Source organism: Fukomys damarensis, unplaced genomic scaffold, assembly GCF_012274545.1.
Source record: "Fukomys damarensis isolate Sample0158 unplaced genomic scaffold, DMR_v1.0_HiC HiC_scaffold_25, whole genome shotgun sequence".
NCBI classification, from domain to species: domain Eukaryota; kingdom Metazoa; phylum Chordata; class Mammalia; order Rodentia; family Bathyergidae; genus Fukomys; species Fukomys damarensis.
Window position 1 is genome coordinate 7,325,896 of NW_022900937.1, and position 19,968 is coordinate 7,345,863.

The following is a 19,968-nucleotide window of genomic DNA, read 5'->3' on the forward strand; positions in this document are numbered from 1 at the left end:
CGAGCCTGCAGCGTTCATCTTGGGGTAAAACATGTTTCCTTTGGTTTTCTTTTTGTTGTTCATTTCTGAATCAAAAAATGGCGTCTAAAGGGGACTGTGACTGCTGGGCAAGCTCCAGATGCCCCACGTGACAACATGTCATCTTAGAGGGGATCAAACAGAGGTCAACCGTTTGCTTTTCCTTTTATTATAAAAGTAAAATAAAAAATAGCATTTATAGATCCAACTTTTTTTCCTTTAAAGTATTTGGTCTAAAAAACATATTTACAATAGCAAAATGCAGAAAAAAGGGGGGGTACCACTTTCAGCACTGATTGGAACCATGTTTAAATATTGCCGAGTGCGTGCTTTGCGAATCACAGCGACGCTGCATCAGGAAACGTGCAGCCTTTGTCACACACCAAGCGACGCTCACCTAAAAATACCACCTTCCTTCTATTAAGTGCACAGCCTGCCCGGATGGCTAGAAAGACACCGGGCAGCCATGGAGGGTCTCGGGACACAGCAGAGGGACAGCAACAGCAGCAGCAGCAGCAGCGACGGAAGAGAAAGCAGCTGTGACCCAGCGGCAGCGGTGACACCTGCGTGTCCTTCGCCCAGAAACGCTGGTGGCTCCGTGGGCTGCGCCTGCCAGGGGCTTCCTGTCTGGACATTGGGACCCAGCCGGGGCTCAGCTGACGACCCGGGCACCGCACTCAGAGGCCCGCGGTGGCCGCTGGCTCTGGGTCACCTTTCTGTGAGCGCCTCTGGATGCCCAGTCTCCCGTCTCTCAGGCAAGGCGCTGGACTTTCGAACTTTGGTTGCGCGGCGTGGCCATCACGGCGGCTAGATCTTGCCCTCTATGGGTTCTTCCTGCCCGAAGTCGGGGGGCCCTTTGTTAAGCGTTAGCAAGGGGCTGCTGCCCGGCAGGGACTCCGTGAGGCTGAGCTTGCGGAAGGACGTCTCCACGCCGCTGTCACAGATGCTGTCCTGGTCTCGCAGCTCATCTGCGGGGAGAAAGCAGGATTCAGGGGCCCAGCTGGGATCTCGGCTTCCGGGGTGGCTCTGGGGGGTGCTGGGCACCGTGGGACTGACTCGTCACCCACTGCTGGACTGGAGGGGACAGAGAGGCCACAATGGCTCACTAACTTGGAAAAAGAATCACACCATTGGGTGTGGTGGCACAGGTCTCCTAATCTCAGCACTCTGGAAGCCTGAGACAGGAGGATCTTGAATTAACCTCACCCTGGGCAACTTAGTGAGGTCCTGTCTCAAAGTAACCCAGTGTGAAGGCCTTGGGTTCAATCCCCAGCACCACACACACACACACACACACACATATTCACACCACTGGTGCAGAGTGGGCTGAGGGAGAAGACCGAGTATGAGGGGTCCAGCAAGGAAGGTGGTCTGGGTGAGGTTGTTGCGGGGATGGGAGGAGATGACCTGGCCCAGGAAGGATGCACAAGAAATGTGGTATGGATTGAAGATGCCTGCAAACACTCCTGTGCTCCCCAGAGGGGCTGTGGGAGGTGACAACCACGGGGCATTGGACTCATCCATGGGTGAGTCCAGGACAAGTTCACAGGAAGACAGGAGGAGCCCTATGATGGCACCTGGAAGGGTGGGTCCTCATTCTTGCTCCCCCCTCTCTCCCTGCTTCCCATGGGGTGAGCAGCTCCCCTCCACCAGGGCCTTCTACCATGATGGTCCTGCCTCTGAGCTGGCCGACCATGGACTGAGCCCTCAGAAATCCTGAGCCAACATAAACCTTGCCTCCTTTCAGTGGGTTTTCTTGTTGTCAGGACCCAAGGGATGATTCTCAGAGTCTGTCCGAACCCTAAAAACTGCCCTGTTTCTCACAGATGGGGCCAGCACTGGTCAGGAGCCCAGTGCAGGGAAGTGAGTCAGGCTCGGACCTGACTCAGGGCTGCAACTGTAAGAGGCAAGGGTGGGGAGTGGTGTGGTGGGGGACCTGGGAAAAGCCATGCGTGGGGACAGCATGGAGTAGGGGCTGGCGTGATGCCCATGCTGAGAGAGGATCCTGGTGTGTGTGAGAGAGGAAGGACTGGGAGCCTGATTGAGGGGCCGGGAAGGGCCAGATGTGAAGCGGCTCTGGAACCCTCTCCTGAGCAGCGAGGATGTTCTAGAACCCTCTCCTGAGCCGTGAGGATGTTCTAGAATACTCTGAGAAGCTCTGCTGTGCAGATGAACAGACACACCTGACTAGCTGAAAGGTGTGGGAGCAAGGCACTGAATTATTTTTGTTTCCATTTTGTTTTTCCGGTACTACGGATTGAACTCAGGGCCTTCACACTTAGCTTCATCCCCATTCCTTTAAAAACATCTTCATTTTGACACAGTCTCACGAAGATGCTAAATTGACCAGGATGGGCTTGAACTTGCCATCCTCTGCCTCAGCCTCCCAGAATGCTGGGATTACAGGCTTGTACCCCCATACCCGGCTTTCTGTTTTGTTTTTACAGATGAGGAAATTCTGGTCATGTGCTGGATTAACCAGCAGGGCAGGAAGGCACTGGCTGACCCCAGGCAGCAGAGATGAGGCTGGCTGTGTTGTTTCCCAGGGTGGACAGATGACAGTCAAGGACGGGAGCCAGGGAAGGGCACAGCGACCCTGGCAGAGATGGAGGATTTGGGGCCGTTGGAAGCAGCCCCAGGGGGCCCTGTGCTTGAGGGGTGACTGGCAGTAAGCAGGTCGGTGTCCCAAGCATGGGGAAGACCTCAGGAGGACGGGTCCCTGGGGGAGCCAGGGTGCTGTGGTGGAGGGCTGTGGCCCTCACTGCTCCGGCTGGCCCGGTCCCAGCCCTCTGCAGTCCCCTCCTCCAGACCTGAGGGGTGCAGTGGGTTCACCTCACCCTGCTGCATGCTGCTGGGTGCGGTGCTGATGGGAGCCCCGGCAGCCCCCATGTCCACGTCACAGTCCCCGTGTGTGAACAGTGAGGGGCAGAGGGTGATGGTGGGGACTGCCCCGTCCTCTGTGTCCCCGAGACCGGAAGACCCCACACCGGTGGAGAGTGGGAACACCCTGCCGCACCGGACTCCCCTTACCCATCTGCGGTGACAGTGACAGGGGAAGCGGGGGGCCCTGCGTGGTACCCTTCACGGGGCTGGGGACCCCTGAGCCGCAGCAGGCTGCCTGGACCACCTCGATGGCTTCTGTGTAGCCCATCTGTCCCAGGGCCTCCACCAGCTCCTTGACCGTCCCCCCGGAGACCTGGGGAGAGACGGGCACCGTCAGAGCATGGGACTGGGACGCCGGGGCCCCGCCTGCCCCTCTCTGTGCCATCTGCTCCACACAGGCAGCCGGGCGGGGTGGCAGAGGGCAGAGGGGGACAGGGACATCCAGCCTTTGGGTCGAGCTCCCTGCCCCAGGTGACGCCTTACCTCGTAGTTGTCCATGAGTGTCTTGGCTGGCGCGGGGCTTAGCCGGAAGGCGTGGTTCAGGATGCCCAGGCCCAGCTTCTGTGCCAGCGTGGCCCAGTTTCTGTCAGGGTCGGGGACTTCCAGCAGCTTGTAGAGCTGCAGCCTGGCTTCCTCGCTTAGTTGCTTCATGTCCCCTGTGGGGACAGGAGGAGCGCGCTGGTCCCGACCCTCGCCAGCCCTGCCTTCCGGAGGACACAGAGGGTCCCAGTGTAGGGACACAGGGCAGCCGGCCTCTCCTTCCCGTGGCGCCCCCAGCCTTCACGCACCTTGGGCCAGGGCATCATCGGCCACGACCTCGGGCTCGTATGGCTTCCCATTCAGGATATCGAACACCTGTGGGTGGAGAAACACCATGCAGACGTCAGGCTGAGAGCAAAGCTGGCAGGCTCTGAGTCTTCTGGTGTCCTGCAGGCCCTGGGGCTCATCATGGAGGGGCTGGCGGGCCCAGGAGGAACCCCGTGGTCCCCACGTGGCATCGAGTGCCCCTGAAAGCACGGCTCAGTCCTGCAGGAGACCTGTGCGGCCACCTCCCCCTAGACTCGGGGACAGCCTCTCTCCTTCCGGTCTCCCCTCAGCTTCTCTGGAGGAGGGCTTTCAGTCCCTTTCCTGTTATTTACGGAATCCCTGAGAGTCCTGCTTGTTCCTCTGTCCCGTGTCCCAGCTCACAACCAGATCTGCTGGCCTGGGACCGGGATGCCCGGCTGCTGTGTGGGCTCCATGCCCTGTCCTGGCCTCTCTGGTCTCCACTGTGTCCAGAGCCCACTGACGCCCAGACTCGCCGCCCCACGCTCACCTGCCAGCTGGCCGCCATGTCCAGCGGTGTAGTCCCCGGCACCACACCTTCGTCCTCACCGGCCCTTTCCCAGGACTCGTCCAGGTCGTACAGCGGCTCGAAGTTCTCCACCAGGGGGTCCGCCCCTGCCAAGCCAGGGACAGCGTCAGGAACCCTCCCCTCACTCCGAAAGGCAGCAGCAAAGCACTGTGGCCACTGGAGGTGACGCCCGTGTCACTTCTGGGGTCTGCATTACATTTCTGCTGGATACCACAAGGCTTCACTCCAAGTTCTTCACTCTTAGCGGTGCTTAGGACACTGTGGAGCCCAGGACACTCTGAAAACCAGCCTTTAAGTACTCTGACCTTAAACCCACAGTGCAATTTCCATCCGAGGATGCAGCTTTCACCTGAGGACCAGGGGCTGAAGGTTTCACAGAGACAGGGTCCCCATGTGTCCACGCCCTGTACTGGGTGCAGGCTTGCCTGCTTTGTGTCCAGTGACAGTACAGTCAGCTCTCCCTGGGGACAGCCCTGGGCCTCACATGCACACTGGAAGAGCCCTCTGCTGCTGTGCACACGCACACGTGTGTGTGGTTCCTGGGAAGTGGGTGACGGATGCGGGGAGAACGCACTGTTCTTCAGGGCGAGCCACCACAGAAGCCCAGGGATTGCTCCTGCAGCAGCACTGGGTCTCAGCCCAGTGACCAGCATGGCCCAACTTGCCCTTTGGGGTCCAGAGGCCCAGCTGCCGCTGCTCCCCACGATCTTGTCCTGATGCTGGGCTCAGGGCCAGGCTTTTCCTCCGTGTGTCCTTATGTATGTCAGAGGGGCTGCTGGGCTCAGAATTCAAGGGAAAGCCTTTGGTTTTTGTGGTTTCTTGAGATAGTCTCACTATGTAGCTCAATATGACTTCAAACTCGGATGATTTTCCTACCTCCACTGCCAGCGTTCTGCTTTTCAGGTGTGTGGCAATACCTGCCGGCGTTTATTTCTTCAGTGTAACCAGCGACTCCCACAGTGATTCAGAGGATTTGGGACCAGGACCTCCCAGCCAAGAAAAATTGAATTTGACCTGGAGTCTGATTCTATGGTTCAGAAAAATAGGGTCCCCTTGAGAGAAAAAACTCCCACATTTACGATGGTGCCTCGATCTGCTCTCATTTCTTGGGCTTATGAAGCATTCACCTTCTGAAAACTTTAAAGCAGAATCAGGTCAGATGTGTGAGGGCAGCATGAAGGTTTTCCGTGGCCAGAGGTGCAGGGACTCGGGTGAACTGAGTGGTCTTCTACAACCACAGGACAGAGATGGCCGGGAGACACCGGTGGTCCCTGGGCATTCAGGAGAGGCAGTGGAGGGGACCCTGGAGGTCCAGGCTGTCAAGGTGCAGCTCACACACAGCTCTGCTGTGATGGGCCAGGGTGGGACCCGCTGTCTCACCACCTGTTTCTCTGGCGAGCAGGGACCAGGATGCTGCCTGCTGTGGTCCTGAGGCCTGCAGCGTGCGTGCTTGGCGGCCATACGGGGCCCCTGCTGCGGCTCAGGGCCCGGCACACAGGTCAGAGGTGTGACAGCAGGACCCAGCTTGGCAACTCACCATCCACGTCTGCCTGTCTGCTGTGCCCCCAAGAAGTGTCCATACCGGAGATTTGCTCTGCTGGGGACTGTGACGTGGGCAGAGACCGGCACCACTCAGAATTCTATGTGGAACTGAACTTTACTTAAGCATTTCCTCTGGAGTCGAGCTATGGAGCTCAAACCCGAAGCAAACAGGAGAATCAGAGTGGACTCCAAGGTGTCCGGGCGGTGAAGGGGAATTGGGAATCTCGATGGCCGCTCAGCAGACGCTCTTCCACCTGAGCCATCAGCGCCCCTGCTCTCCTGAAGCCCGACTGCCCAGCCCCAGCCCTTACCTGCGGCCTTGAGCAGTGCTGCCAGCCTGGTGGAGCCTCGCCCAGCCGCGATGTGCAGCGGTGTGGTCCCATCATAGGTGGTGCTGTCCACATGGGCTTCGCCCTAGACCGGCCACACAAGAGCTCAGGGGTCGCTCCCCCTCGGTCCCCTCCTCCTGCCCGCAGGACCCCTGCCCCACTGCCACCCGGCTGGCTCTTTGTTTACAGGGACAGCAGCGGGGCAGGGGGACATGTGAGCTGCTGCCCAAATCCCAGCAGGGACTACTGACCAGGATTTGCCCCAGAACCGTGTGGCTGAACCCCTCACCTCCAGCAGCAGGCAGCCCGCCAGGGACACGTTGTCCTGCTCCACCGCCAGGTGCAGCGCTGTGCGCCCCGACTTCTGTTCCTGGGCATTGACATCGGCACCTGCGGCCACCAGCAGCAGCAGGCACGACAGGCTGTTGCTTGTCACGGCGATGTGGATGGCGTTGAGACCTGCGAGCACGCACAGGTGTCATGCACGGGGTGACCGGGAGGCGGTGGGCCAGGCTGGGAAGGCGCGGGAGCCACTGTGCCCATGGGACACACAGCCTCCTGCTGTCCTGAATCAAGATGGAACCAGGCTCGCTCGGGCCTCCACTCTCCTTCCTGTCCCAGAAGGGAACGTGCCATGGCAAAAAAACAGGACACTGCAAGGCATGGCCAGCTCCAGGTGGCCAAGGAGACAACTCGGGGTGAAAATCCTGTGAGGCGCACTGGTCAGCGCCGAGCCCTGGCTCAGAAAGCGGGAAGAGCAGTCCGCACCAGCGCAGCCGGCCTCCTACCTTCCCCGTTGGGCTGGTCCAGCAGTGGTGCTGCCCTCTGGTGCTTGAGCAGGACGCTGAGGATCCTGTCGTGGCCCTGCCTTGCGGCAAGGTGCAGTGCGGAGTTGCCCAGGCGGTCCAGCAGGTTCAGGTCGGCCCCGGCCCGCAGCAGGTCCTCCACCACATCCTCCTGCTTGGTGATCACCGCCAAGTGCAAGGGCGTCTGTGTGGACGGAGGAGGGAGGGGATCCGGCGCTGTGTGCTCTGGGGGCGGCCTCTGGCCACAGCATGGGGCCTCTCCCATCCCCAGGGTCCCCCCGACTTCTGCACAGGGGCTCCCGCTTGCCCCCACTGGCTGCTGAGGCATTTGGACCAGACCCACATTTGGTCACTCAGCCATCAGGCTCCTCACGGTGACTTCTGCACGGCTTGGTTTCTTATCACAGACTGGGTGTTGATTTATCTCTCTTTCTCTCTCTCTCTCTTTCTTTCTACCAGTATCAGATTTATTGATTTATTTTGATGTTATCAAGTTATCATAAACAGATTAACAGCCAGACAGAGACTGAAAAACATAAAGCGATTACACTAATTCAAGGTACACTTCCCCATACATTGGCCATGATATTTTTTGAACTCATCTAGTGCTAAATTGAGTTTTCTTGGGTTCCTAGTAGGAATCTATCCTCGGCTGATGATGTCGTGTTAGCAAATTAAATCAAGGCTATGGTTTGATAAAGGAATTTAAATAAACTACTTAATAGAAACCATTCACAAAGGTGCCAGTGTTTTCTACTGACATGGAAAATAAACTTACTAAATGAAAAATACTGTCCCACAGACTGGCTTCACGAGACCACTCATCGTAGCTTCCTTCCTACGCCCGTTTCACAAAAGGTGTTGTTACAGCGTTCTACATGGCATAACCGGGACAGTGCCACCCAGGTGAACCTAAAATTGGCCACGATGGGACTTAATGTGCAAAATGTTCCTGTGATGACAACTTCTGAGAATGCGAAGGAGATGATCTGGGCATTGTGTGTGTTTTCAAAGAAACAAGCAAGACAGACACAGCCAGGAAGGAATCTCTCACAGAATGGAGATCACCGAGACAGGACAGTGATATTTTTCATGTGAATCAGTCTGCTGCAGTCCCCCTGCAGTCCCTCTCCCACAGAGGCTGTGGCCACTAGTGTCCTCGCCAGTGTAGATGCCACTGTGTAGGGAAGTGGGAGGTGCCCAGCCGCCCGAATCTCAGGGACAGCGATTACTTGGGACAGCAGGAACAAGACCCCGCCCCCGGGCATCATTCTGGATCTCTCTCTGGGACCATAGAGACTGCAGGTGTCTGTAAGGCGTTCAGAGTTTCTGCCAGGAGCTTTCCTCTTGAAAACAAATCCGTCACTAAAGGCTGTTTGCTAATCTGTGTTTTCTGTAATGCTATGGGAAATGGGAAAAGGAGAACAAATGAGATCGTAAAGAAGACCCGGGTGCACCTGGGCACCGCTGTTCCCTGCAGGAGCCAGAAGCAGCCCATGTCTAGCACCGGGAGTGAGGTCCACGCAGTACTGCATTTAGCCAATACCTGCAAAAAGCCCACCCTGCAGGCACAGAGTTCTGTGCTCGCACAGGGTGGGCGGACTCATGATCAGCAGGGAGAACCGCTCTGACTTCTTCCCGATACGTAGCCTTTGGCACTATTTCAAGAGCCATCCATGTATGGTATATTTATAGTCATTAAAAACAAAAGAAAAACACATTCATGGAAGTCACCTGGTCGTGTTTGATGGGAACATCATACGAATAAAAGCTACATCAAACACCCTGGGGTGGCTGTCCACGTTGGGAGGACGGAGAGTTAAGAGGAAAATATGGCTTAGAGGGAGAATTTTCAAGAAAATCCCTTGATTCTGTGCCTGTGGCTATTTTGAGCGTGTCTCCAGGGTGGACGGGAGAGGAATGGACTGCAGTAGATGGCCCCAGAGATGTGGAGGGTGGGGAGGATGTCTAAGATAACGGCCCTGAGTCCTCTTCAGTCGAGAATGGAACCCTTTGAAGCACAGAGTCCTAATCTTAGAGGCTTCTAGTCCTCAAGTCAAAGCTGCCCCTGGGTGTAAGTGTGCGTGTCTCAGAAGGCATCCCAGGGAATCCAGACTCCTTGCCAGGAACCGGGGATGTGAGGTGGGAACAACAGAGCCGGGTTCCGCCTAAGGTCCCCAAGTCAGAAGGGCGCAGGGCCCACAGCAGGGTTTGGCTTTCACTCCAGCACTCCGGAGTCTGCACCGGTCTGACCCCAGGATGCAGACAGGACTTCTGCACTTAATAAATCATAGCCGCCCAACCTGTGGAGCTGTGTCCCCTGCAGATCCTGTTTATGAACAGAAAAGCAAGCACCTCTTTGAGCAGGACCCTTGGCAGTGCCGGTGGAGGTCTTTGGATGGAGGGCTGAGAAACCCCAAGTCCTGGTCCTGATTTTATTCATATGCTCGTGACAGTTTAAAAAAAAAGAACAGTCTAGAAATCTGAGCAAATCAAGCTTATCGAGTCAAGTGACTTTCTAAACACCACTAGCCCCCCAAGTGGCATGAAAGTTGGTAGAGGATAATCTCATAAGTGTAAATATAAAATCAGGCTTCCTTCCAGTTATTTTGTGAGTCACTGAAAAGTCCTCAGCCTTACTTTACTTTCCCTTGCTGTGAAGCAAACAGCCAGAGAAACTGGATGCTGCCTGGTCTTTGGTGGCAAAGTGATCTTCCCCACGGGAAACACCTATCCCCAGAAGAAATGCACTGAGAGCTACACAGAAACATATAGGCTTTTAAAACACATTTTAAAAATGTGGAAATAAAAATAAGAAAAGATTTAATAATTTCCTTTAAAACGAAAATAATTAATATTTAATTTTCTTTAAAATAATTAAAATTTATTCTTTCAAATAAGAAATCATTGGCTTTAAAAATGGAGAATGAAGCCAGGCATAGCAGTGTACACCTGTGATCCCAGCACTTGGGAGGCTGAGGCAGGAGAATTGCTGCAAGTTCAAGGCCAGCCCGGGCTACATAGTGAGTTCAAGGTTAGCCTGAACTACATAGGGAGACCCTGTCTCCGGAACAAAAACAAAAACAAAAAAACAAAAAACATTGAGAACGGAGTGGGCCTGGGGGTACAGTTGGGTGACAGAATATGTGATCCCCATGTGAGAGGCTCTGCGTTCTCTTCCTGGCATCCAAAAATAGAGAGCAGACTAAAACTAGAGAGCTGAAACTGGCATCTTAACTAGGTGAATAACCACGCGTGATTGCTTGCCCCTCTTTTGGAGAGAGAGACCGTGAGCTCTAATTGGGGTCCCAGTCCACCAACCATTCCAGGCCCTGAGATTGTAAAAATGACTGGAAGTTGGGAGGACCTGGCTTCAGGTCTGCCAAGCAGGTCTGCCTCACCCTCAAGTCCTGCACTAGCTCCAGGCAGCCCCGCTGAGTCCCTGCCAACTGCCCCTTGCACTGTCTGCAGAGCGCGGACCTCATTTCCATGTCAGCCTGACTCAGTCAGGAGCTCTGGGGTCCCCGCCCGCCTCACCTGGAGCTGTCTCTGCCGTGGAAAGATGGTTCATCTCTCCATGTTCTGATTTCACCCCCCCTTTATTTGACAGACATCCAATGTGGGGGTTGTTGAAGTATGTTTCAGGAGACCTCAAAATTCTGGTAAAGGGCAGGCTTTTCAAATTTAAATTTTTCAACTTTATTTTCCTTGATGGATATGACTTTTTAATTCTAGGTTCTCCCTCTAAATGCAACTTCAGGATGCTGAATTTCAGGGTCGGTGACTAATTATACCCGCAGATCAGAGCATCCTGACCCATAACATCGGGCTCCACTGACAGCCTTTCCTACAGGGCGCTGCAGTGTGGCTGGGTCTGAGCTCCTGCTCACCTTCCTGCCAGCCACACACGCAGCAAAACCAGACCACACGTTTCTCTGGACTGTTCTCGCGGCCTCTGCTCACCTGGTAGAGGTCATTTCTCATGTTGACGATGTCCTCGGATATCAGGCCTGCAGTCACCTGCAGCAGATCCCTCACGAGCTCGGCATGGAGGTGGATCACGGCCAGGTGCAGGACGCTGCAAAGGAAGCAGCACGGAGAGTTCACGAAGGTGTTCACAGACCAAGAAAAAAACTCTCAGGAAATGATCAGACTCCAAGACTGAGCCTGGCTCGCAAATCCCTGGCCTTACTTGGCCCAACCGGTTGGGGATGTGGAAAAGGTCCTCGCAGGTGGGCCTGCCCCGGGGTGTCCACGCCGGGGGACACACAAGTCCCAGCCACCCCTGCACTGACTCCCGGGTGTTCCTCGTGCTTCTTCGCCCGCCTTTCCTGACACACGGCTCCCGCACAGAGCGAGAGCCTACCCTAGGAGCTGCTCGGCAAGGTGTAGCTCTCTGGACCCACCACCACCCTCTGTCAGTGCTGTGCTTCTTAGGGTCTTCTTGGGTCAGGAGGGGAGACCTCTGGGAGCCTCCCACTGTCCCCTCCCTCTGGTGTACAGCTCACCCCCCCCAGTGTTCTCCAGCTTCCCAGGTGGGGGCGCTGTCTCCTGTCCTCCTGTCCCTGGGCTGTGGGATAACAATGAGCTCAAAAATGTCGGGTGGGCTGGGGATTTAGCTCAGTGGCACTGTGCCTGCCTTGCAAGCACAAGATCCTGAGTTTGATTCCCTGTACTGCAAAAAAAAAAAAAAAGAAAGAAAAAAGAAAGAAATTCGAGGTGATGACAGGCTGTCCCTCCTGCCCTACTGCTCTGAGCTTTTATTATTAACTTGAAACAACTGAATCATCACTAAAGCAGCGACTCTTGAGCGCTCCTAGTTACCAGACAGTGCTAAGCACGCTCGGACCTCTGGGAGTCTGAGAGCTTCTCTCGCAGCCAGCAACTCTTAGCAGAAGCTGCCCTCCTCCCCAGGCCCACGCCCTTGGGAAACTTCCCCGGCTGAGACCGGACCTGCTCTCGCTTGTCTTCTGCCTGAGGAATGACCACAGGACTCAGATCATCCCTGTCAGCCTGTCAGGGTGTCCAGGTCCCACCGATGTGCTTCCCCTCCATGTATCCACACGAGCCTGGGCCCCTGGACATCGGCACACAGCTAACGTGTGCGTGCTCATCTTCCTGGGATGCATCGACTCCACGGGCCCCAGAACCGTCACCGGAAACGCTGCTGTCCCTCTGGGTTAAGCTGTTCCTTGTGGTCACACTGTAGATCACCGCCTGGATTACTGAGCCCTCAGCGCACCTTCTGCTCTTTGTGGCACTTGCACAAGCCACTGGCCTCCCTCCCCATGACCTCAGTTATGCTGTGAGGGCCGAGAATGAAGGTCTCTGCTTGAGTCCCCAGGCCCGCCCTTTCCACCGTGTGGGCTTCTGTTGTTTACTTAGAACACAGCACCAGGAGCTCAGGCAAAGAAAAGGCTGCGCTGTATGTGCGCTATTCTTGGAAGGTCGTAGATAAGCCTGGAATCCGAGGCCCCTGTTCCTTGTTATTTTTATAGGCCTTTGAGATGGCTTTAGAAGTCACAATGAAAGGATGAAGAGACCTTTTTAGAAAGGAGGCAGGTGGCTCTGCGGATGCACTGAGCACTTGCAGGAGTGGGGCAGGGTGTGTGACCCTAACAGAGGCCGATGTGGTCGAAAATCCGGTGAATGCTGCCATTGCTGAGCACGGCCCACCAGAAAGGCAGTGTCATAGAAACATGAAGCTGTGTCCTTGTCCACCTCAGTCACCAGATCTGGCACTGTGAGACTTCTGGTTCTTCTCCGAAGTCAAAGTGACCACAAAAGGGAAACGTTTTGAATGGATTCAGGACAGGGAGGCAGCCACCACAGACCAATGAAAGACCCTCAGGAAAGAGGACTCCAGAGCTGCTGCAGAAAGTGGCGAGGATGGTGGGACCAGTGCCAGGAGGGACAGGAGTATTTTGAGGGGGATTCATGGCAACGTGTCTTTTACTTAAACATTTGCCGTATTTATCAATCACTCCTAAGACTTCCCTCGACCCTGGAAGCCTCCTTACCTGTCGCCGTTCTCATCCTGCACTACAGTGAGATGGCGCTGGACAGCCAGCAGCATCTTCACGTCCCCTGTGACCGCGTAGTCGAAGAGGGCGTTGGCATGGCGCTTGGCGAGCTGCAGGGCCTTCTCCAGGAAGAGGTCATCTGCAAGGCAGGGCCATAGTCACAGCCAGGTCCCCACTGGGGCAGAGCTCTGGTCCTGACAGCGACACCCCTGCAGGTACCAGTCCTCCTCCGGGGGCTTTGTGTCCACATGGCTGACTGGAAATCAGCGCCAGGGATTGATCTAAAACAGCTCGTCTACACCTCGCAAGCGGAATTCCAGAAATGGATCCCTGTTCACTATTTTAAGGGGAACAATCAATCCCCAATCAATGATAACTGGATATCGCCATGATTTTAAATAACTGATCTCTTGGTAAATCCCTCCTCACTGGAATCTAACAATTATGTAGTCAGTCAAGAAACACCCCTCCCTGCCCCAGGCGGACAGCTTTCAATCGGACATTTGGTGTCCCAGTGGTCTGGCTCTGAAAGCCACGGAATGGGAATTGTAATGTCCAAGAAAGAAACAGAGTGGACGTGGAAATGCTCTGCTGTCTGTGCCCTGGGAGGCCCCGCTCCTCACGCAGACGCGCGTGGGTCGTGGAAATCGCTGCACTCAGCAGGCCTGGACAGAGGCGGACACAAGGGGAACTGCTTTCTGCACACGGCTTCTGTGTGTGCGCCGGGCCCTCCCGCCCCCGGGCAGCGCACCCCTAGGACTCCGCACCCGGAAGCCTCGCAGCCTCCTCCTCTCTCCGCACGGCGCACGTCAGCGGCGCCCCGTGGGTCCCGGGGCTGGGTGCCCCTGTGTCCTCCTTGGGCTCCGCGGCTGTCGTCACCTCCCCATCTTCGCAGGCCTCACAGCCTGCAGGGTCACGGTCACTTTCAGTGTTTACGGTTTCTGAGAGAAAGGGAAAACATCAGCTGCTTCTCATCAAGTCTCCTAATTAAGTTAAAATGTGCTGTTGGCAAGAAGGTCATGAAAGGGCAAGGGGAGAGTTTACTGCAGAGGGAAAAATAAAAATATTGATTTATAATTCTTCTAAAACATTTCAGGTCATAACTAACACACTTTGGGGGATATTTATTTATTTATCTATTTTTTGAGACAGGGTCTCACTATGTAGCCCAGACTGGCCTTGAACTCCTGGCGATTCTCCTGCCTCAGCCTCCCCAGTGATGAGTTTACAGGCGTGTGCCACCACCCCTCCCCCGGACTATTTTAAGTGCTCACTTCTATACATTTTTACTTTACTTCTAAAACTTAAGTGTCATTTAATTGTAAAAGAGGACAATGAAATTGAAATAAAGCTCTTCTGTGTATGGGAGGGAAGTGAAATTTTTAAAATTCTTGAAAGCAGAGCACTGATTTTCCCTTCATGCTAGCGAACAAGACAGCTGAAGCGACGTGGTCTCAATTTGCACTCTTGGGTGTGCATTTGGCCATTTGCTGACCGTTTCCGGTCCAACTGTGTCGTCTGATGGATCTTCCCAGGTTTGCAGGCAGACCAGGTTCAAATCCTGGTTCTGCCGCTGACTCTGGCAAGTACACAAGTGCTTCTGAGGGAGGCGCAGTGTCCTCCTTACACAGCATGCACGGAGACCCCAGCGGGGGGTCTGTGCTACCTATGGAACCAAGTGTGGCCCTGCTGCAGGCTGCAAAGCAAAGTCCAGTGTAAAAAAAGGAGAAAAGACTACAGTCAAGACAGGGAAGAGGAGCCCCTGGCACTCACAAGGTGCTACTCACCATGCTTCAGGCCAGCGCTGGACTTCGTGGTGCCGGGGTGGAAGGTGACCCCGCCGTACGTGGGAAAGCCATAGTGTGGGAAGCCGTACCCTGAAATGGCAAGGAAAATAAATGGGGCCTCGGGGACACTTTAAGCCAAGGTCTGCAGATCCTAGGGCCAGTCAGACACGCTGAGGGGACACAGGATGACCAGACATCCACACCAGCAGAGCTAAGCTGAGTCAAGTCAGGCTGGCCCTGAACTCCCAGTGATCCTCCTGCCTCAGCCTCCCGAATGCTGGGATTCCAGGTGTGTACCACCGCGCCTGGCTATACCAAAATACGTAGAAAGGTGTTTCCTGGATAATAGGCCTTGGGTGGCTCTTCCTCTTCTTCCAGGGTCTGGAACCATCTGTGCCCCTCCTCCCCCACCGGGTCCTTGTCCCGCGACTTCTGGGGACGTGTGGAGACACAAGCTTATAGAACTCCTCATGCGCTACACTGGACACACACACACCTGTGATGCGGTTTAATTTGTAAATTAGGCAGAGGGAGAGATATAACTACTAATAAAACAGGACAATTATAATGAAATTCTGTAACAAGACTCCTGTGACTGTGGTTTCTCCCTCTAAGGAGTCAAGGCAACCACTGGTATTTTTAGACAGGAGTTGACCACAGTAACTGAAGCCACTGAGAGTGACACACGAGGAAGGCTGCTACCGTACTGTAAAATGAATGTGCACGTCTGAAAGACAAAAGAACGTTTGTAGGGAGGCGTTAAAGTGCCTGAGACCTCCTATCTAGTGATGTCGTCGCCACTGCACCCGCAGCGGTGCTGGAGACCCCCAGCAGGACAGCGGTGCCCTGTCCACCCGGAAGCGCTCCCCCTCGGGTACCTGGTCCGGCGCTGCCCGTGCCTCCTGCTCCACCACTGCCGCCTCCGAACATGGCTCCGCCTCCTGCGCCTGCGCCGCCACCACCGCCGAAACTGTCCGAGAAGTTGGGCATCAGCTTCTGCCTCTTCCTCTGCACTTCCTCTTTATCTGCATGCACAGCAAGGGGGGCGGGAGGAAAGACGGAAAGATGGATTCGGTTCCAGCAGCAGCTACACACAGGCTCCTGATCCTCGGGGTAATAGTACATCATCACGCAAAGGAGCAGGCAGGAGGGAGAGAGGGGCCACCTTTACTCCAATGGACCAAACAGCTCCCTGGGCCCAAGTTGGATGTAGGCAGCATGAGGTCAGGCTGAGACGAGGGACAGAAAGGGTTACTGGCACTCGGTCACACAAACCCCTCCTCCTAATCGGCCAACATTTCCGGTGCATCCATAGGGAGTTACAAGCGAGAACAGAGAGAATCACGACACTGTGTCAGCTGGTGGGGAAGAGCCTGAAGGGATGGCCGTCCCTCATGGTAACAGGGTAAAGGTGAGGTGCTGATCCATGGACAGGGAGGGCAGGCGGAGGAGCCAGCAGACAGGAAGTGGAGAACAGGAAGTGGAAGACAGGAAGTGGAGGACAGGAAGTGGAGGACAGGAAGTGGAGGAGAGAGGGCCCCGGTGCTGATGGGCTCTGCAGAGATGAGTGCCGTAATTTCTGGGTGGTGACCGTGGGACCACCCTGGGGGTGTAAGGTTTCCACGCTCCACTAGGAGAGCTGACTGTCCCTGGACACAGGAGTGGCATGTACAGATGGTCACCTGTGCTCAGGACCTGCCAATGAGTCAGTGCTGGGTAGGATGGTGCTGACAGCTGGTGCTGGCCACGTGGTCCATAAAAATCACTAATATGGTGGAGACGGTGTCCTGTCTGAGTTCTGTTACTGCCTCTGTAGTCTGCTGCATGTTCCTGCTTGTCTCTGTTTCCCTTTCTTTTCTGTGATTTTCCTATCCTGTGTTTCATTTTCTCCCTTCCCTCTTCTGGGTGAAGGAGATGTTTTATTTATATTAAACAGTCAATGTGGTATTCTTATTTCAGTCAGGGGCTCGGTGCTTAACAACTGTCCTGTTTCTGATTGTTCAATGTCGGTTTCTGTCACTATGTTCAGAAGGATCCTGTTTTGTTTGTAACCCCGTGTTGGTGCAGGTCAGCCTGAGGCTGGAGAGAGGGCTGCAGGGTGACCAGATGTGTAACATTTTCCCACTGGTTATGCCATGGCTAATCAAAAGCTGAGCTCACTGCACATATAACATTATTCTCCCATAGAATCTCAGTTCACTGTAGAAATACAAATCACAGCTGGGAGTATGGTGCACGCCTGCCATCCCAGCACTCTGGCAGGCTGAGGCAGGAGGATTATAAATAAGAGCCCAGCCTGGGCAACTTAGTGAGAGCCTGTCTCGAAGTAAAAACTAAAAAGGGCTGGGGTTGTAGCCCAGTGTGAGGCTCTGGGCACCCACAAGACCTCAGGCAGCTCGAAGGCGGAAGTGAGAGGAGGTGGGAAAGACTGGGAAGGGCAGGGTGACTGCCCATGCCCAGCAGCACCCATGGCCAACACACTGGGGTTTCCAGGAGATGCCAGCAGAGGGGCGGGTGTTCCCACACCTGACCCGGCCACAGGGAAGTCATGCCCAGGAGGACAGCTGGCTCTCAGGAGCATCTTCCAGTGCTTCTGCCCAACAGGGGTCCCCTAAGGCAGGGGCTGCTGCAGGTGACACCCAAGGCCGGTCACAGAAACAGTCACTATGGCAAAGCACAGCTCTGTCCTGGACTCCTTGGGGTCAGTGGGCTTGGATAAGGACACACCTTGAAGCACTGATCCAATTGGTGCCTGCTGTGTCTCAGCCCCAGATGTGGCTGATTCTCCCCCTCCCCCTCCAGTCTGCTCTGGCCTCTGCGGGCCCCTGGGAGCCACAGGACCTTCCCATAGGAGCAAGATGTGGCCTGCCGTGCTTTACACTGTGCTCTCTCCCTGGTCCTGCTCTTCCTCCCTGTCCTGTGGGGCACTTGTGTCACAGATCCCGGCTCTGGGAAGTGAACCCGGCCCCTCCATGACCCATGTGGAACCCTAGCTGCTGTGCACACCCCCCAAGCCCTGCTCGGCCTCCCGATCTGCCTGGGGCCACATCACGAGGTCACCAGCGACGCCAGTGACACACTGCTGACCGGCTGGGCTCTTCGCCCAAGCAGCGACCCTCAGGCTTCATCTGTGCTGCCTAAACCCGAATTACTCAGGAAATGCTAGATTTTCATATTGGGAGACACCAGGGTTTAAATACAAGTTTGGCGGAGATAAGATTATTTTTAGAGGCCTGGAGTAATTCCATGACCACGAGTTAGTGTATTACTGTCTCTTCTCTGAAAATACAGGCCATGGATTGACTGATTCCCAGGAAACTGTTCAGGAGGTGACCTGCAGACCCCAGATCAATGCATCCTCACAGCAGAAGAAACACAAGAGCCTGAGCCACCTATTACCTTTGATTTCCGGGTAGTAGAGGAAAGGCTTAGGCTCGCTGGTTTCCAAATCTGACTTCCTCCGAAGCTGGACAAACACAGAAGCCGGCTTGGTGATGTTGATGTCTTTATACTTTGGGGTTTTGAAGACGATGGCAAACTGCAGGACACAAAGACACACGTGGGTGTTGGGCTGTGGTGTTTCTGGGGGAAATGCTGCCATTCCCTGGGTTTTTATTTATACCCAATGCTTGCAGTGTGCTATGAGAGCACGGCCCCCGAGGACGTTCCCAGCTCAGCATCCCACACCCACCCACTTCCAGGACACCTCCGCCGTGGAGGGGAAGCCCACTGTGCCCAGGCCCCCGCATCTCTGTTGCTTCACATGTCCAATATTTCGATCGTCTTCCAGGTGCAATTATCACACATACAAAATTCCCTGCATACGCTTGTTTCTCCTCTTTCAAATCAGCCTCAGAAGCCTGCAAGACCACTTCTAGCAATGTCCAAAAGGCTGGGTGTGGACAGAAAGAAGCAGCCGGGTACTTGCTTTCCTAGCTGAGCAGAATAAGCTAAACCTGCTACAGGGTTCCCCGCTATTTCATCCCTGCAGTGCTGGGACAGTTAGGCAATTCACCATGTGTTAGCTGGGCTTATTTCTTACTATGTAAGCTACTCCCAGGGGCCCGGATTTAGTAAACTACACAAAAGGTAAACAGAACGGTGTACACGGGCACCTCTCCTAGCCCCCAGTGCCCCGAATCCACGGGCCCCGAAGCCTGCCAGCCCTAGCCCCACAGACTCTGACATTAGTTTGCTACACCCCCTCTGGTTTCTCTGTGAACAAAGCATCATGTTCACACTCATGCTGTTTTCAATGCATCTTCTAAAGTTCTCAGTGTTGTACCTGTGAGATCTCCCTGGGTGAGTTCAGAGAGTACCAGAACTGTGTGGTATCTTAGATACATCGCGATTTGCCAAACTGGTTGCTTATTGATCAGCATTTGAATTGTTCTCATTTTTTGTTTTTTTTATGACAACAGTGTTTCTCAATCATTCACAAGAAGGAGAGTCATCGTGAAGAGGGAGGGTCAGCATTTTCATCTCCCGGTCACACCGTCGGCTGTCACTGGGGGGTCCTGATGTATCAGAGAAGCCCCCTCCTTTCTACACTGTCCAGGGACTACTCCCTGATGGGCCTCCACACAGCTGCTTCCACGGAACACCTAGCAGGCTTTCCTGGAAAGGCACCGCCCTAGGGACGCAGGACCAGGGCCCAAACGAAATGTCCCACCAGCCTCTCAGCCCCACGGTCCAGGAGAACCTGGCCTGCAGTTTGACGGTGGGAAAGATTTCTAGATGGCCTGCGGAAGTCCTCAGCGTAGTACTGTTTAATGGATGTTGAGTATGCACTTCTGATGTTTTTGGTTTTCATAGGCAGAAAATAAGGACTGAATTTCAACAAAGCGAAATGTACAAGACGAGGATGATCTCTTACTTGTCTGTGAACATCGGTGGGGGAAAAGTCTCCAAATCCTTCCCAAATGCCTCCGTTTTCCTCCTCTTCATAGAACCGGATCTGGATGTCATCTGCAAAGTTACAAGCAGGTAGGTCACTGTGCACAGTGGGACAGGATGTAAAGACAGGCTGGCTCAGGGTTCTACCTACTGGACTCTCCTGTTTCTTAAAAATAATCAGTATAGTAGATTGAACATTTGTAATTTATACAAATCACGGTTTTAAAATGTTCCTCACCACAGGGATAGGCCGTAAGTTTCACTTCCGTTGGCAGAATCTTAGGGTTAACTGGTCAACAACCTGAGCTTTCTCTTGTTCAGTGCTGAACC

The 19,968-nt window shown here is 54.6% G+C and overlaps 1 protein-coding gene across 4 annotated transcripts in view; it reads right to left on the reverse strand.

The window, feature by feature from the left end:
• Positions 1-236: 236 nt before the first annotated feature.
• Positions 237-19,968, reverse strand: part of Nfkb1 (nuclear factor kappa B subunit 1) — a 78,245-nt gene continuing 58,513 nt past the window's right edge. For 2 of the 4 annotated variants that reach the window (XM_010641588.2, XM_010641587.2), the window contains exons 10-24: positions 19,619-19,710; positions 18,142-18,280; positions 15,621-15,767; positions 14,743-14,832; positions 13,723-13,896; positions 12,953-13,094; positions 10,896-11,010; positions 6,915-7,116; positions 6,416-6,585; positions 6,109-6,211; positions 4,217-4,341; positions 3,690-3,756; positions 3,385-3,557; positions 3,049-3,214; positions 237-986 (exon numbers count right to left, since the gene is read on the reverse strand). In XM_010641588.2, coding sequence (XP_010639890.1) covers positions 826-986; positions 3,049-3,214; positions 3,385-3,557; positions 3,690-3,756; positions 4,217-4,341; positions 6,109-6,211; positions 6,416-6,585; positions 6,915-7,116; positions 10,896-11,010; positions 12,953-13,094; positions 13,723-13,896; positions 14,743-14,832; positions 15,621-15,767; positions 18,142-18,280; positions 19,619-19,710 — 2,066 coding nt within the window. In that variant the 3' untranslated portion in view covers positions 237-825. The remainder of the gene's footprint in view (positions 987-3,048; positions 3,215-3,384; positions 3,558-3,689; positions 3,757-4,216; positions 4,342-6,108; positions 6,212-6,415; positions 6,586-6,914; positions 7,117-10,895; positions 11,011-12,952; positions 13,095-13,722; positions 13,897-14,742; positions 14,833-15,620; positions 15,768-18,141; positions 18,281-19,618; positions 19,711-19,968) is intronic. The other 2 variants (XM_019210245.2, XM_010641589.2) reach the window with 2 other exon arrangements.